Source organism: Rhodnius prolixus, unplaced genomic scaffold (genome assembly GCF_049639745.1).
Source record: "Rhodnius prolixus isolate KJV_2025 unplaced genomic scaffold, Rpr scaffold_6, whole genome shotgun sequence".
NCBI classification, from domain to species: domain Eukaryota; kingdom Metazoa; phylum Arthropoda; class Insecta; order Hemiptera; family Reduviidae; genus Rhodnius; species Rhodnius prolixus.
In genome coordinates this window covers 22,996,557-23,013,210 of record NW_027411634.1, presented here as the reverse complement: position 1 = coordinate 23,013,210, position 16,654 = coordinate 22,996,557, and the positions used below count along the sequence as shown (strand labels likewise).

The window sequence follows — 16,654 nt, the reverse complement described above, 5'->3', positions numbered from 1 at the left end:
TAATGTTACGTAGAGGTGCCCTAACCCTGTGATCCTACCAAATTTTATCAAAATCGGGCTAAGATTTACAGAGTAATTAATGATAATAATTTTGGAGGGGGCTACCTTTCTCCTATTCGATGTACAGCGTCGAGACCCCCAAAAGGCACATCTACATAAAAGTCCGAATCGAATGACACCTCATTCATGAAAATCGGTTCTCCCGTTTAGGCGCTACGTTGTTTACAAAAAAGGTAACAACAAGAACAACAACAACAAGAACATTTTTTGAAGAAGCCGTTTTTGATCATTTTCAGCAACTTTTTTCTCGAAACCTATTAGATCTGGGTTGTTGCAAAAAAAATTACAGTTATAAAGGAGGGTTTGCCCTTTATTTTAAAGAAAATTTGGGAATTTTATCTTTTATAGAAAAAGAGAAAAAAAATTGTCAAAGTTGTGTGCTTTTCAGCTTTACGCCTTTTCGTGCAGTTTTTGACAATCAACCGTTATACAACTGTCCTACCGGACAGTTTTAATTCCCCATACTTAAGTCAAACCATTCCATTCTTCTGGGCTACAAGTACAGGTTCCTAGTGATTCGATTTCCGAATGGTTTTATTATGGCAAAAATACAAGATTCAATTCGGCATTGCCTCCTAACATGGAATCTAAATTTTAGTATCTGAAAACTAGTTCTTAAATAAGGAAAATGAAAAAAAAGTTTGCCGAATTTTTACCTTCAGTAATTTTAAGACTTGCTAGATGGAATTATAACTCTAGCGGTTTCTTTTTCTTTGAATAATCCGAATATTAACTTTTAATTTTCATATCGCTATTAAAACTCATGCAGCTGCAGTAAATTAATTAATTAACAAAATGAAAAAATATTATCCTCATTTTACCCTCCATTCTTTCCCAGAGGAACACTAACAAAGTTGTTCTAATAAAAAATTAATCAAGCCTTGATAGTGTATTTAATTAATATCATAAAACAAGTTAAGTACTTAAAATAAAATTGTAAGATTTTAATAAAAGTAATTAATTTTATTGACGGCTAAAATATGGGGGATTCACTGTAATAAAAAAAAAAAAAATCATACTGCACAGTTTATTTTCTCATTTAATAAGATTTTAAAGTTGCAGAGCATTTTGAAGATATACGAGGGTCGTTTGAAAAGTCCGTGCAAAGTCAGAGAGATAGCACCACTGGCGCGTATCGAGGTTATGTTTAGTTAGTAGCATCTCTTGGAAGAACACACACCAAGTTTCAGCCAGATCGGTCTATTTCTTTGTGTTTGGCATTCGTTTGAATCGAGGAAGTCGAGTGATTTTCAAAAAATGGACGAAAAAGAATTTCGTGTGTTGATTAAACACTACTTTATGAAAGGCAAAACGCCTCAGGAGACTAAAGAGAAGCTTGATAAACATTATGGTGACTCTGCACCTTCGATTAGAACATTTTATAAGTGGTTTCAAAATTTTCGGAGTGGCCATATGGGCACAAGTGACGTTGAACGTTCTCGACGCCCTGTTGAGGTTACTACTCCAGAAATCATTGATAAAATCCATGATATGGTGATGGATGACAGAAGAGTTAAGGTGCGTGAGATTGCTAGTGCTGTGGGCATCTCGAATGAACGGGTACATAATATTTTGCATTAATATTTGGACATGACAAAGCTATCCGCAAGATGGGTGCCGCGATTGCTCACGCTTGACCAAAAACGAAATCGTGTGAAGTGTTGCAAGGACGGTTTGCAGCTGTTCCAGAAGAATCCGCAAGACTTTAAGCGACGTTTCGTCACTGTGGATGAAACATGGATACATCACTACACTCCTGAGACCAAAGAACAATCTAAACAATGGGTTACCAAGGGAGAATCTGTGTCAAAAAAGGCGAAGACCGTTCTTTCGGCCGGAAAGATTATGGCGACTGTCTTTTGGGATTCGCAAGGAATAATCCTCATCGACTATCTGGAAAAGGGTAAAACAATTATAGGTGCATATTATTCATCGTTATTGGACCGTTTGAAAACCGAGCTGCAAGAAAAACGCCCACGATTGGCCCACAAAAAAGTCCTTTTCCATCACGACAACGCACCAGCTCACACCTCAGCAGTTGTGGTCGCAAAATTAATGGAAATGGGGTTCCAACTCGTTTCACATCCCCCCTATTCTCTAGACTTGGCTTCCTCGGACTACTATTTGTTCCCCAATATGAAGAAATGGCTGGCGGGAAAAAGATTTTATTCAAACGAGGAGGTGATTGCAGAAACGAATGGATATTTTTCAAACTTGGACAAATCCTATTATTCGGAAGGGATCAACAAACTAGAGCAGCGTTGGACGAAGTGTATAAGCCTAAAAGGAGACTATGTTGAAAAATAAAAAAGGTTTACCCCAGAAAATTAAGTAGTTTTTATTTTTGCACGGACTTTTCAAACGACCCTCGTAATAAGTTGATTCCTGAGGCTAGGAAAAGTTTTGTTTTTGGAGGTGTCTGTAAAATTGGAAAGAGGAAATTCAGATAAGAGTATCGAAGTAGGTTGAAATTTAACTTTTCATATACATCACTATTATCCACTTACTTTAAAGACGTTCTATTAACTTTAAAAAGTACCTGGTTATTTGTGTTCCAAATTCCTGAAGTCGTTTTTTAAACAAAGGTTATCGAAAAACTTTTACTCTTTATTTCTCTTCTTTTCAGTTTTCTTTCTAAATTAGATTACTTTAATAGATTTATGTAACCAATCTAAAAGATTCCATTTTTATTAGCTAACTTTGACTATTTTATTTTCTTAGTAACATCTCCTTATCTCTTCTTTATAAAAAAAAGAACATTATTTAACATCAGTCACAATTCAGTTTCCTTTACATTAATATTGTAATAAAAACAAAACGAATAAACGAAGAAGTACTCCTAATTGAGTAGAATTTTGTCGTATTTTAAATAGAATCAATAAGTAAGTCATCATGAACAGATATAGGGTGCGTTCCACTAAGCGACCACAACGATCAAGACATACCTTCAGGCGTTCCACATGGCGACCGCGGTCGTTGAGGTCGTGGCGAAAACGTCACTAATGACGTCACTATTTTCGCTCTCGCGAAGCCCACAACGCCCCGATCTATAGAGCTGGGTCGAAGTGGGCGTTCAGAAATTGGCGCAATTTTTGAAACAAAATATGGCGACCGAAAAAATTGTCTCATGTAAATGAAAATATTATTTCATGTAAATAATAGAATGTGTTTCTCGAAAGTCTACTAAAAATTTTTTTTTTATTTTTTCTCACTTTATTTTTATATTTACAACTGCAACAATTGTTGCACCAAGTAAATCTGATCTTATTGGTTCAGTTCTCTTGAAAAGTCATGGTTGGAGCAATCACCCACTGGCGAAACTCCTTCACAATGATTTAATCACAACAGATCTCTAGGCCATTTTCGCTTCAGTCGACGAGGAGGATTGTCTGGAAGGTTTAGAGATGAGAGTTGTTGGACAAGAGGATTAGGATGGAGAGCTAGGAGGCTGTGAAATTTACGGTAGCGAGACTTTATTAGGTCAGTGACGAAAGGGATGTGAAGGTCGGTGTGTATTGTACGGTTAGAAATGTAGTAAGGAGCATTCAGGATTTTCCGTAGGATTTTTGACTGTAGTGTCTGCAGGCGTTTGGAGTTAGAGGGTTTGGTTGAGCCCCACACTTCAGCTCCGTATGTCCATATGGGTCTTAACAATGTTTTGTAAATTGTCAGTTTGTGGTTCAAGTCGAGTTTGGATCTGCGGTCAAATAGTCTAGTAAGTAGCTTGTAGCGTCTGTTCACGTCTTGTCGTTTCAGTCGAGTATGTGGGTTCCAGGTGAGTCTCTTGTCAATGTACAGTCCTAAGTATCGTACTACGTCAGCTGGAGGAATCGTTACACCGTTCAGTAGAACTGGTGGACTCACAGATTTTCGTAAAGCAAACTACTACTAAAAATAAATAAATAATTACTTATCCTTTACACACTAAATCACTGAATAACACAAAATCATTTACCTGAAATAACTTTTAAATTCTTCATCTGAATAAAGATCAATTACACTGATAGCTAATAATACGTGGCCTAAGTTTTCGCTTTTTATCATTGCGATTTTGTAAAATTGCATTCCACTCTTCATCGGAACTAGATAAAGAACTTTCTAAAGCATTATTAATATAAATATCCAACTGTTGCCACAAAAGACATTTTAATTTTATTTAAACGTAAATTTTATAAATACTCCACTAAAATGTAATATAAAAAATTGAATTACATATATTCTTTTAATATAAGTCAACTTTACCAATAATTAATAAAGTTTATTATAACTGCTTATAAACGGGGTTAAAATTAAAAAATAACCTCTTCAAGCTTCTAACTTATTTTCGAGGTCACCATTTACAATGTTTACATGAACGGTCAAAACGCCCCATAGTCCATTCCACTTGGGTTTTCGATCGCAACGCTCGCAAGCAAGTGGAACGGGCAAAATCGCGGTCGTAAGCGTGGTCGTTGTGGAACGCACCCAAAGGGTCCATTCAACAAATTAAAGTTGCCTCCAATTAAATACATGAACAGTGTGACGTTGTAATTTACTACAAAGTGTAAAAAATATTTCTAAAAATGCATTCAAATCCATATTTAGTTTAAAATAAAACAAAATAGTTTAAGATTACATTTGACTATAATCAAATCTATAATTATCTTTTTTAATTCTTTTAATATATAACGCTGCTCTCTCTCAGAGAGCAGTTGAGGACGGCCTTTTTGTGGGGTTGAAACAATTCTTTTTTCTTTTTGGTAATCCACTAAGGTTTAAATTCATTAAATTATCTTTCACCAATATTATAATAATAATGCAATGGACACTTTATCTGTTCATAATAACTATAATTTATTTATATGAGTCACAGTACATCAGGCTGATTACTGAAGCCCACTTGCTGAAAAAAGTTCAGCTTATAATATACAGTGACTCCCATTAATATTGGGACACCTATTACAAAATGATTTAAAAGGAAAATGAAAACAACAGACAAAAGTTTGGGATTTTTTTTTTTTTAAATTACATTAGCAACATCTGTGGAAATTATATATAAGTATAAATCGATGAAATTCCAAACTGTTAGGTAGCACTTTTGGAAAAAGTGTAAAATAAGGCTCTCAAAAATATTGGGACACCAGAAGTGCTGGTGTTTAAACGTTCAATATTAAAATCTCCTACTATTTAATAATTGGTTGGTAATAATTAAATAATTGCTTTTTGACTTACAATAGCCCTCAAACGATCAGGCATAGGTGAAACAAGTTTTTGGTTAATTCAGGTGGTGTTTTTTTCCCATTCTTCCAGGAAACATCGTTTTAATTCATTTTTGTTAGATATTATTCGTTTACTTAAAGCACTGGCTAAATATTGCCATAAATGTTCAATGGGATTAAGATCTGGTGACTGCGGAGAGGTTTGGAATACTTTTGGGCAATTGTATAACAGTCACTGACGTATCACCCAAGCCGTAGGTTTGGGGTCATTATCTTGGTAGAATTTAGAAGACCCTAAAATACCAAATGTTTGGGCACTTTTTTCAAATTATATTTTAATATATTACTATGAACCATTTTGTGCATCATTCCATCAATAAACACTAATTCTCCAAATCCTGATGCGGACATCCAGCCCTAAACCAGAACTGACCCACCTCCACCCGGAGGTGCAGCTTTAAAACCCTTTAAAGTTGGCTGTAAATTCTTCTTTTCGAGTTCAGCATTCGCTTTCCTCCAGAGCATAACCCTTCCATCTGACTGGAAAACATTAAATTTTGATTCATCGCTAGAGTATATCATTCCAAAAGTCACTATTTACATTGGAATATTTTTCGGCAAATTTCACTCTCTTAACACGATTTATCTTACTGACAAAAGGATTCTTCCAGGCTACTCTACCATGATAGTCGAGTTTTCTTAGCACTCGCCGAACTGTTTCTGCTCCTTTTTTGCTCGCTGAACATGTCAAAAATTTCACATAGAAGTTTTGGAGCACCAAGTCGGTGATCTTTTTTAATTCTTTTAATATATAACGCTGCTCTCTCTCAGAGAGCAGTCGAGGACGGCCTTTTTGTGGGGTTGAAACAATTCTTTTTTCTTTTTGGTAACGCTGAATGATGTTCCACACAGTAGATGTTTTAGGTCCGATCAGTTTTTCTGTCTCTCTAACACTTTTTATTGTCTTTGTGCAAAGAAATTATAATATTTCTTTGTTCAATCGTTGTATTTGTATTTTTGCGCGACATGTTACACCTGGCTTGATTTATATAAACTAATTTAATTATTAATTTCATATTGAATATATGCTTAAGGTATATATTTACAGATTGTATAAATATTCGGGCAAAACCTTGGACAAACTATAAATTATAATAGTGTCCCAATATTTATGAGAGGTAGAATTTGCTCTTATTATTATATATATTTTTTTTAATCTACCAAAACATTTTTATGTACTTATTTAAGTTATTTAAATAGTTTTTATTTAATTAATAGTAATTATAAAATGAAATGAATTTATAAAAATTTGAATAAATGGGTGCCACTTTTAATTTTCGTCAATTTTTAACTTCTGTATGTACTGTCCCAATATTAATGGGAGTCAATGTAGCTTACTTTGCCAGCTTTTTCCAATTGCATTATTGCATGGTAGTTATAACTAAAAACCTTAAAATAAATTCTGTATTCTATAAATAACATCTATGAACTGAAATGAACAAATACGAAGTTTTTAGTTTTAAGAATGAAATGAAAAGTTAATTGCCAAAGATTGTTTATCAACTAAAATATTTGCAATTGAAATACTTTTAATTCTTTATTTGTAGAATTTCGTATGAATTTTTAGAAATAATTGGTTTTTACTAGATGGCTAGAAAGTCATGAAATATAGCTTCAACATGAAACTGAAACCATTTAGTATTTAGTTACTTCACAAAAGTAAAAAGCCATATTTCATTGACTACACTGTACAAATATAATAAATGGATATTAATTCAATCTACGTTACCAAGTCCCAACAGGGTTTCTCTTATTTCTTAAATTTAATTTTTATTTTTCTTGTATGTTATTTATGCTTGTTTATGTTGAGAAAAATTTTCAAAAAGAGAAAAAAATGAGAAATTCATATTGTCCTCATTATCTGTACACATAGTAGCTAAATACCATTCACTTTTTCGTAACATAATCTTCAAAATCTTGAGGCTAAACAACCATTGTGCTCCCTAATAACAGTTTTTTAAAAAAAAAAAATTATTTCTAATACGCGAAAGATTAATCTAATGATTTCTAACTTGAAAGTACGTCACTTTTATGGCGTGTATACCTAATGATTTCTAACTTGAAAGTACGTCACTTTTATGGCGTGTATACCTAATGATTTCTAACTTGAAAGTACGTCACTTTTATGGCGTGTATACCTAATGATTTCTAACTTGAAAGTACGTCACTTTTATGGCGTGTATACCTAATGATTTCTAACTTGAAAGTACGTCACTTTTATGGCGTGTATACCTAATGATTTCTAACTTGAAAGTACGTCACTTTTATGGCGTGTATACCTAATGATTTCTAACTTGAAAGTACGTCACTTTTATGGCGTGTATACCTAATGATTTCTAACTTGAAAGTACGTCACTTTTATGGCGTTTATACCTAATGATTTCTAACTTGAAAGTACGTCACTTTTATGGCGTGTATACCTAATGATTTCTAACTTGAAAGTACGTCACTTTTATGGCGTGTATACCTAATGATTTCTAACTTGAAAGTACGTCACTTTTATGGCGTGTATACCTAATGATTTCTAACTTGAAAGTACGTCACTTTTATGCCGTGTATACCTAATGATTTCTAACTTGAAAGTACGGCACTTTTATGGCGTGTATACCTAATGATTTCTAACTTGAAAGTACGTCACTTTTATGGCGTGTATACCTAATGATTTCTAACTTGAAAGTACGTCACTTTTATGGCGTTTATACCTAATGATTTCTAACTTTAAAGTACGTCACTTTTATGGCGTGTATACAGGGCCTAATGCTTGCGCCTAGAAAAATGAATGTTTAAATCATACTACTTAAGACGAATAGTTCCATAAAAGCGGTGAAATATTGTAACTTACTCCCAAATATTCGTAACAATTTGTTTTTTATTTCAGTTGCAGGTGTGGGCTTACTGAGGAATAATTTCTGAACTTATACTTGAAGGGTTTAACTTAAAGTAATCAAGTTATCTGTAAGCAGAGTTAAATAAGCTAATCGCATTTAAAAAAAAAGGAAAGAAAAGTAATTTAACTTGGTGAAATAGTGGTTAAAGCGTTAAAAAGATAAATAAAGTAAGGGAAAAAGTTTGGTTATATGTAACTGAATAACAGTATGCAGAACAAAACTAAAATTAAGCTAGTGAAGTAAGTTGGCAAGCGTGGTGTAGTAATAGTGGCAACGTAGGAAGCAGAGTTTTGGCGTTAAATCCCTTTCATCGGTAAAGAAGCTCGAATGGGGAAACAGGGCTCGCGTTCTCACTTTACTTTTCTTGCCGAGACGCCGGCTTAAGTCCGCCAACATCCTACCCAGAATACACTCTCTCATTCAACCCTCTCTCTTTTGTACATATAACACACACACTAAAACAGCCATGTGTCGGCTTTCCCAGCCGATCTTCATGGAAAAATTTTATTGACATTTAAATGTATGCTGTTCTGCATATAGGCTATTTTCCAACTTGGCGTACAAAATACAAACAACTAACAAAAACAATACAAACACTTTATCAACTTTATAATATATAAATATGTACGTTGTGAGTGAGTGGTATATGCAAGTGATTTTTCTCACAAACCCTAAAAGAAGTTGAAAGATAATCCAAACATATATAAATATTTTGTTTTTTACACTTTTTCCAATTCTATTTACTTTCAAGTTTCCTCTGAAATAAAAATATCCTCGTCTAAAATGGTTAATCCATATAAAAAACAAAGCAAAAGTTTTATTAAAAATTTTTAAAGAGCATTTACTAAACATTTATTATAGATTTTATAAAAATTGTTATTTTTTTAATCTTTTATTGAAATTTGCGACTGCAGCGGTTGTTGCAACAAGCAAATGTGATGTTATGTAATGTCTTGAATGAAGATTGGAGAAGGCACCCAGTGGCGATACTCCATTAACGTGAACAGATGCACTATACTGGTTATGAGGAGAGTAGGTCGTGGGGCCATCTTCTCTTTAATCTCCTTGGAGGATTGCCTGGTAATGTGGAAGAAGATAAGTGTTCAATTAAAGGATTAGGATGAGCTGCTGTTAAGGAATGAAATTTTAAGAAACAAGTTTTAGTAAGGTCGTTAATGAAAGGAATGTTGAGGTCATTCTGAATGGTGAGGTTAGATTAGATTAGATTTGTTTAGACTAGACTAGGGCGGCCTCAAGGCCTACGCCACTGCGACCCCTTTGGATCTATTGTGGCTCCCCTCACTTTAAAGCTCACCCTCCAGACTCTTAATGCTGGAGAGCGATCCTGGGTAAAGCTCACAGGCCTTGGTTTTTCCTCCCCGAGAAGTAGCATCCTTAGCCACACGAGCCTCTCACACTGACACAACACGTGCAGTGCCGTTTCCTCCTCTTCCTGACAGAACCTACAGAGGCTATTATCTGCCAGGCCCATGCGATGCATGTGTTTTCTGAGCCTGCAGTGGCCAGTTAATTGGCCTACAATCATCCTTATAGCCTCACGGCCTTGACGGAATAATTCTGCAGTCAGCCTCGGCGAATAGCCTTTAATAAACTCCTTCGCCTGTCTCCTTTGAAGGCGGCTAATTAGAAGCTACTTTGAATTTCATAGAGGTATCCCATAATTCGTTGCATTTTTAAATATTTTATTCTTGTTAATGTTTAATAAATAATTCTTAATCACACTTTAAGGTACATCACGCCCTGAAGTGCAGTTAATCGGATTTTCTCGGGATAATATGTTAAATAAAAGTTTTAAAACTTCTGAAGAACAATAATATATGAAATTTAAAGAGAAACCAAGAGAACAGGTTTTGAGAATATCTCCTTACTACGGTATAAAAATTATCCATAGAAAATTAAAACTGGTTGAAAGATCCTTGTTTCCAATTGACTTATTTTTGCTCATCATCAATTACACTAAAAAAAAAAGTCGAATTCGAGCTTTCCATATTTTTAAATTAATGATAACTCCAGGACTCAGCATTTGCCAGGATTTCATCATTTCCCTTATCATTAGTAAGAGAAGATAAAACTGAAAATACTCGTACAAAGAGGAAAATTGATTTCTTATATGGTTTTGATAGAAAAAAAGGTGGAATCTGCTTTGTGTTGAGAAAGAAATAGACAAATGCTTGTCAAAAAGTCATTTCGACAAGAAGTTGTATTTCTAGCTAGCGTAAAGTTTTACTTGCACCTCCTACCTGCAACCATCCAGGCCCCAAAGCAGACGAGCATGTTCATGGCGTTTCCTCTCTTGGCAGCATTTTCGATAACTTTGTGTACGTGTGTTTCTTGTTCCGACCACTTCCTTTTCCATCCACTTTCTTCTCGCTCTTAACATCTTCTAATCTCTGTCTCCCTCCATAATTGCCTCACTCTACTGTCTGTCCGACCTTCATACTTTGTGGTCCCATCTGTGTCCTCTGAGTGACGTCATTAGTAGAACGTTTTGGCCCACCATCTAAACAGAGAGGTAAAACGAGGGGGTTAGAGCCGCTCCTCTTCATTGCAAGACAGATGTCTCGTACGTGACTACCTGCATAGCAATGGGTAGTCTGTCGAGTGTAGTATGTTGTACGAAGTGTTAGTCCCAAAAACCATTCCCGTAGTTCCATCCAAGCTTATTTATCAAATTCGAGAATATTGTTTCTGTTCCCAAAGAATATATATGACATGTATCTCCGGTAATCGTTTCAGACGTAGCATGTAGGTGTGAAATTCTAAACAAAAGGGAAATTTAAAAAAACCATCGGTTTTGGATCATCAGAAATTGGAATGGAATTGTAAAAGGGGGAAAAAAATTGAAAACATCCGAATATGATCTTGCTGGTCTACCTACCGACTGCTACTACCCGTTTTATGTCACTGTTTTTCCAGGCTCAATTCCTGCCTCCTTCGAACACTTTATAGGTCATATAATATCTCATACGTTTAGAAATGTTGCTGTAATAAAAAGTAATAAATGTTAGGTTTTAGTGTACATATTCACTGTGGCAAGGGAACTCGGACATGCAAGTTTGTAGCCAACATCCGTACAAACGTCCCTGTCGACCCTAAATGTCTATTTCAACTTTTTTATTAGCCACTCTGTTCTTAGTCAGTTTATGGTCATGTCACCTTAACTACTATCAATGAGTCCTAACCAAACTATTACATTATGCCCATGCGTAAATACCAGATATTTCTACGTCAGTTTTAAGAAAATAATTTATTCTTTGAGAGAACTAAATAAAATTTATTTGAATAAAATTATGATCTGAAAATCTTGATGGTATCATATTTACGACGACATTTTTTATTTAACAATCTGAAAACTTTTCAAATATCGACAAAATTAATAAAATACCCGTAAAAGTTAATATAAAAGTTCTAAACTATACTTAACATGATAATAATTAGCACTAAAAAATTGGCTAATCAGAGTGAAGAAGTGAAAGTTCACCTTTCTTCGTAGTGACCAATGAGTACACTGGAATTCCTACACTAATCACGCCCCTAATAAGAAACCACGCCCCTACTACAACGACCACGCCCAAATTAATGAAAGATTATTATTTTCTTACTTTTTCTCAAAGGTCTCGCTTCTAACCTCTCGGCTACCGTGGTTACTGTAACTACTTACTGTAACTAAATGTTTAAGCAGAAAAAATATTTTAATTTGAAGGTATAGATTTGGCTTATTGCCAGTGAGAATACCGCAGTATTCGTTGTTTACTTTATTTCAGGTATTATTTGTATTTTAACTAATTTTTATTGTTAACTATAGTAACATTATTTAATTATTTATTTAATTTATTTATTTAACTATAGTAAATCATTTTGTATTTTTTTTTTTGGGCGCATCAACAGCTGAGGTCATTAGCGCCCGGAGCTTTTTCCAGTGCACTGCCGGCCTCCGGACAGTGTTCTCTCGTTACAGACAACACTGTCCATCACCGGACAGTGAGCTGTAAGAAGCTCCTAGGAAGAGAAAATCTAAGGGTCAGCTGCTGGATTCGAACCCGGGACCTCCGCGTGGGAGTCCAGTATGCTAACCTCATAGCTAATCCCTTCCCTATTATTTGTAAAAAGCGATTTAATATTTGCAGCATTATCAGTTATATGAAATATAATTTATCTTTTGAAAACCTTTGGAAAAATGGGTAAAATTGAAAATATTGATTGATATAAAGGATTATCCTGTAAACAAATTCAAATGAACCTTAAAAATTAGATTGTTTCTCATGGAATCAACTTTTGATAGGGAAAACTGATCTATATTCAATGTTTGTTGCCATTCTACTCATGTAGTGTGTGGGTATTCCAATACAACATACTGAAATAGATTACATGCATAAAGGTCATAGTAACCGATCTCAACTTTGCCCTAGTTTCATCATCTATCTCCTACAGAACGTGTAACAGCCACCAATCATATCTATAACCGTTTGAGCGACAAATAATGGAATCATGAGTAGCTTTTCTAGCCGTGATAAGAATAATTTTTTTGGTATTATATTCAAATAATGTGATAGCCTTACTATAATAAATGCTTAACCTACCACTTGTACTTTAAACAGAAAAAAAAAAAAGAAGTGTTTACGATGCAAAGGTTGGCTAAAGTGGATGAGTCGTTATGAAGGTATGATGAGCATGGTCGACTTTTGGGCGATTCACAAACTGCCGGAGGAGGAAATAGGGTTGGCGGGAGCCAGTTTAAGGGGCCAAACTAGGGACCAGGTGGCTTTTAGCACCCTTCTTAAGTCATCTTCTTTCTTCAATACCATCAAGATATTTTCACACTCTAACCTCCACCATAACGACCTACACACTCGCACCTGAATACAAAGCGCTGGCCATCTTTTCTCTCTTAGTCTTCTTGCTAACTTCTAAACTCCTTAGTCTAACAAATGTTATTCTAATCGTGATTTAAAAACACATTTTTCGTAACTTTTTTCAAAGGTATAGTAATTATAGATATAGTAATTTCCAGTCAAAGGTATAGTCATAGCTTCGTTTATAGCCCTTAAGTAATGATTAAAATAATAATAATAAATTTAAAATAAAATAAAGAACCAATCAATTCATCAAATTCGCTTTCTTTTATATAAGTTTCATCTTTGGTATCGACACCACTGTCTTAATTAAAATAATTTCAAACCATAAATAAGGTTAGATTAGGTTAGGTTAGGTTAGGTTAGGTTAGGTTAGGTTAGGTAAGGTTATGTTAGGTTAGGTTAGGTAAGGTAAGGATAGGTTAGGTTAGGTAAGGTAAGGTTAGGTAAGGTTAGGTTAGGTTAGGTAAGGTTAGGTTAAGATAGGTAAGGTTAGGTTAGGTTAGGTTAGGTAAGGTAAGGTTAGGTAAGGTAAGGTTAGGTTAAGATAGGTAAGGTTAGGTTAGGTTAGGTTAGGTAAGGTAAGGTAAGGTAAGGTTAGGCTAAGATAAATAAGGTTAGGGTAGGTTAGGTTAGGTAAGGTTAGGTAAGGTAAGGTTAGGTTAAGATAGGTTAGGTTAGGTTAGGTTAGGTTAGGTTAGGTTAGGTAAGGTTAGGTAAGGTAAGGTTAGGTTAAGATAGGTAAGGTTAGGTAAGGTTAGGTTAGGTAAGGTTAGGTTAGGTAAGGTAAGGTTAGGTTAAGATAGGTAAGGTTAGGATTGGTAAGGTTAGGTTAGGTTAGGTTAGGATTGGTAAGGTTAGGTTAGGTTAGGTTAGGATTGGTTAGGTTAGGTTAGGTTAGGTTAGGTTAAGTTAAACAAAAAAAAAGTAAATAAAAATTAATCAGGCAAAAACTAATAAACTACTCTATCCATAACCTTTTTTTCTTTCTATCTAAAAGACTTCCAGCTACTCCTATTTCCCTGTTTATTTGGAATTTTAAGGAACTTATTTGTTAGATGGACCTTAATTCAGCCCTGAAAAAAAATTGAGCTATTAGATAGAAAGATTAGTCACCGGTTGTGTGTTCAAATATTCATTATTTAGCTTTATATTTGTTTGTAGGACATGAATAATGAAATACTCGTAAGAGCAAAAAAATTCTTGACGTCAGTAATACTTCTATTTGAGTCAGTAATCCCAACAGACATTGGCGTGGTTGTTGCTGGTTAGTTATATATTTGAAACCACACTACAAAGCACAAAGTGTTTATATACCTTATTTTCTAATCTATTATTATCTCCTAATTAGAGCGTTTTGGCTCACGTTAAACAAATGAAGCATTTCCAAATGAAGCTCCTTTTTAATGTGGAATATTACGAGTAAATGTCCAAAAAATATGAACTATTTTTTAAGTAAATAAAGGTGCACTCTTTTTTTATTAATCGAATATTCATAAGAAACCTCAAAAGTAACAAAAATTCATAGCGCATTATTAAAAGATATACTGCACTCATTCTAGTAATCTCTTTTCGGCTGGTTGTACCATTTTTGAATGTCATACTATCAAATAATCTTTCAAATATTATCTATCTCAAAACTTAGTTGCTAAAATTATTTCTCAATAGAAACATCTAATGTAAATTTATCTTAAAAAAATAAAAGAGTAACTTTAGGTAATAAGATTAGTTTTTAATGTTCTTGCGATAAAGAATCAACAGCCGAAGCCAAATCACATCATCTTGGCATGTAGCAAGTACAAGAACTGCAGGAATTAGCTGTGGAAGGCAATATTACTGACGTATTGCCCACTTCTGGCCAACTTAAACACTATACTGACTTACCCAAACAGTTACCCAGTCTTATATAATTTCATAATGAGAAATAAAATTAAGATATGGTACGCTATCACACAAATATGCTGACAATGATGTTTAAACTATACCTATTTTTACCAGACAAACTAACCACTACTTAGACCGGTGTTTCCCAACGTGGGGCCCACGCCCCCCAGGGGGGCAATTTGATAGTTAAGGGGGGCAATTCGAAAATGGACTCGACACGACTTTAACCCTTTCGCTCCGGGCCATTTAAATGCAATGCTAGATATCGGTGCCAAATTTAACAAAAAAAGCAAATTCTTAAATAATTGCGGTAAATAATTATTAGGTATAATTCCGTTTGACGATTCCCTGGGTGATTGGCGTCGTCAAGTAAACTTCGTCCGGGGTTCACCGAGGAGCGTGCAGTCTGCCGCGGGGAACCCCGGACGTTTTAAAAACTCGCTAAACAGCGCAGTTGTTGACACTTAATTGGCCCATCGCTGCATATCAAATATGCAGTATCAAGAAGAACTTGCAGAATTGCAAAATGATGAGTCAGTTAAAACTTTATTTAATATAAAATGAGCGATGGCATGGCTTTGTGAGGAAACAGAAATCAAATACCTAAATTCAACCAAATGTGCAAGAAAACTATTGCTACCGTTTCCATCTTCATTTTTAGCTGAATGTGGATTTAGTGCTGTAAATGATTTACTGGTAAAAAAAAGAAATCGGCTGGATATAACACAACGTGAAGACTTGAGACTGCAGCTAACCAAATTGGAACCTTATATAAAATCTCTGTGCAGCAAGCATCAAGCGCAAGGATCTCACTAAATTAAAATAATAAATTAATATAGAAAAATCTGTATTAAAATTATTTGGAATTTGAATTTCAGTTTTTCATTATATGTTTTGAAATTTTACTTACTGTGTTTTGTTAACAATTTCAGAGTGATTTCTTCCTAGAACCTATCATTTATGTTTCTTAAGTGAACGAATCAATTTTTTAATGTTAAAAATTATATATGTTACATGGGGGGGCATGAAAATTTTATAAAGGTTAAGGTGGGGCATGACACAAAAGAGGTTGGGAAACACTGACTTAGACAGACCAATGAAAGATGGCCGAGACAGTAGAAGAAGAACAAAAAATAAGTTTATTAAAATTGGAAGCTTTTGCAAGATTGGTTCTTTTCCCCAAAGATGGTAATGCATTAGCTACTTCAGAATGCGGTGTTGTAACGCGAGGTTTGAAACCCCACGCAAAGGAAAAAAAATAGAATATTTTTATAAATTGTCTACTATCTGCCTTTTACATTATTATTTACATATAATTCAATATTGTAAACTTTAAAAAAATCATGAATTACTGATTTTATTTGTTCGTTTGTTTCAGCTGGGTGATCTTTCAAATCCAGAATTACGTCTTCTCACTGATAATTTAGATAAAATCCGTTACGGAGGTAAGCGAAATTAATTTCTAATTATATTTTTAGATATGTAGAGTATATAAAAGAAGCCGATCAAGTTTTATTAACAGTTATATTAGTTTACTTCATTTTAATCCAAAATTATTACGAGGGTCGTTTGAAAAGTCCGTGCAAAGTCAGAGAGATAGCACCACTGGCGCGTATCGAGGTTATGTTTAGTTAGTAGCATCTCTTGGAAGAACACACACCAAGTTTCAGCCAGATCGGTCTATTTCTTT

At 34.4% G+C, this 16,654-nt stretch overlaps 1 protein-coding gene across 14 annotated transcripts in view; it reads left to right on the top strand.

The window, feature by feature from the left end:
• CARPB (Carbonic anhydrase-related protein B) overlaps window positions 1-16,654 on the top strand; it is a 458,344-nt gene that overhangs the window by 351,577 nt on the left and 90,113 nt on the right. For 12 of the 14 annotated variants that reach the window (XR_012462470.1, XM_074141636.1, XM_074141631.1 and 9 more), the window contains one exon: window positions 16,343-16,411. Coding sequence is in view for 13 of the 14 variants with exons in the window: in XM_074141636.1 (XP_073997737.1) it covers window positions 16,343-16,411 (69 nt within the window). In the remaining variant the exon portion in view is untranslated. The remainder of the gene's footprint in view (window positions 1-16,342; window positions 16,412-16,654) is intronic. The other 2 variants (XM_074141638.1, XM_074141637.1) reach the window with 1 other exon arrangement.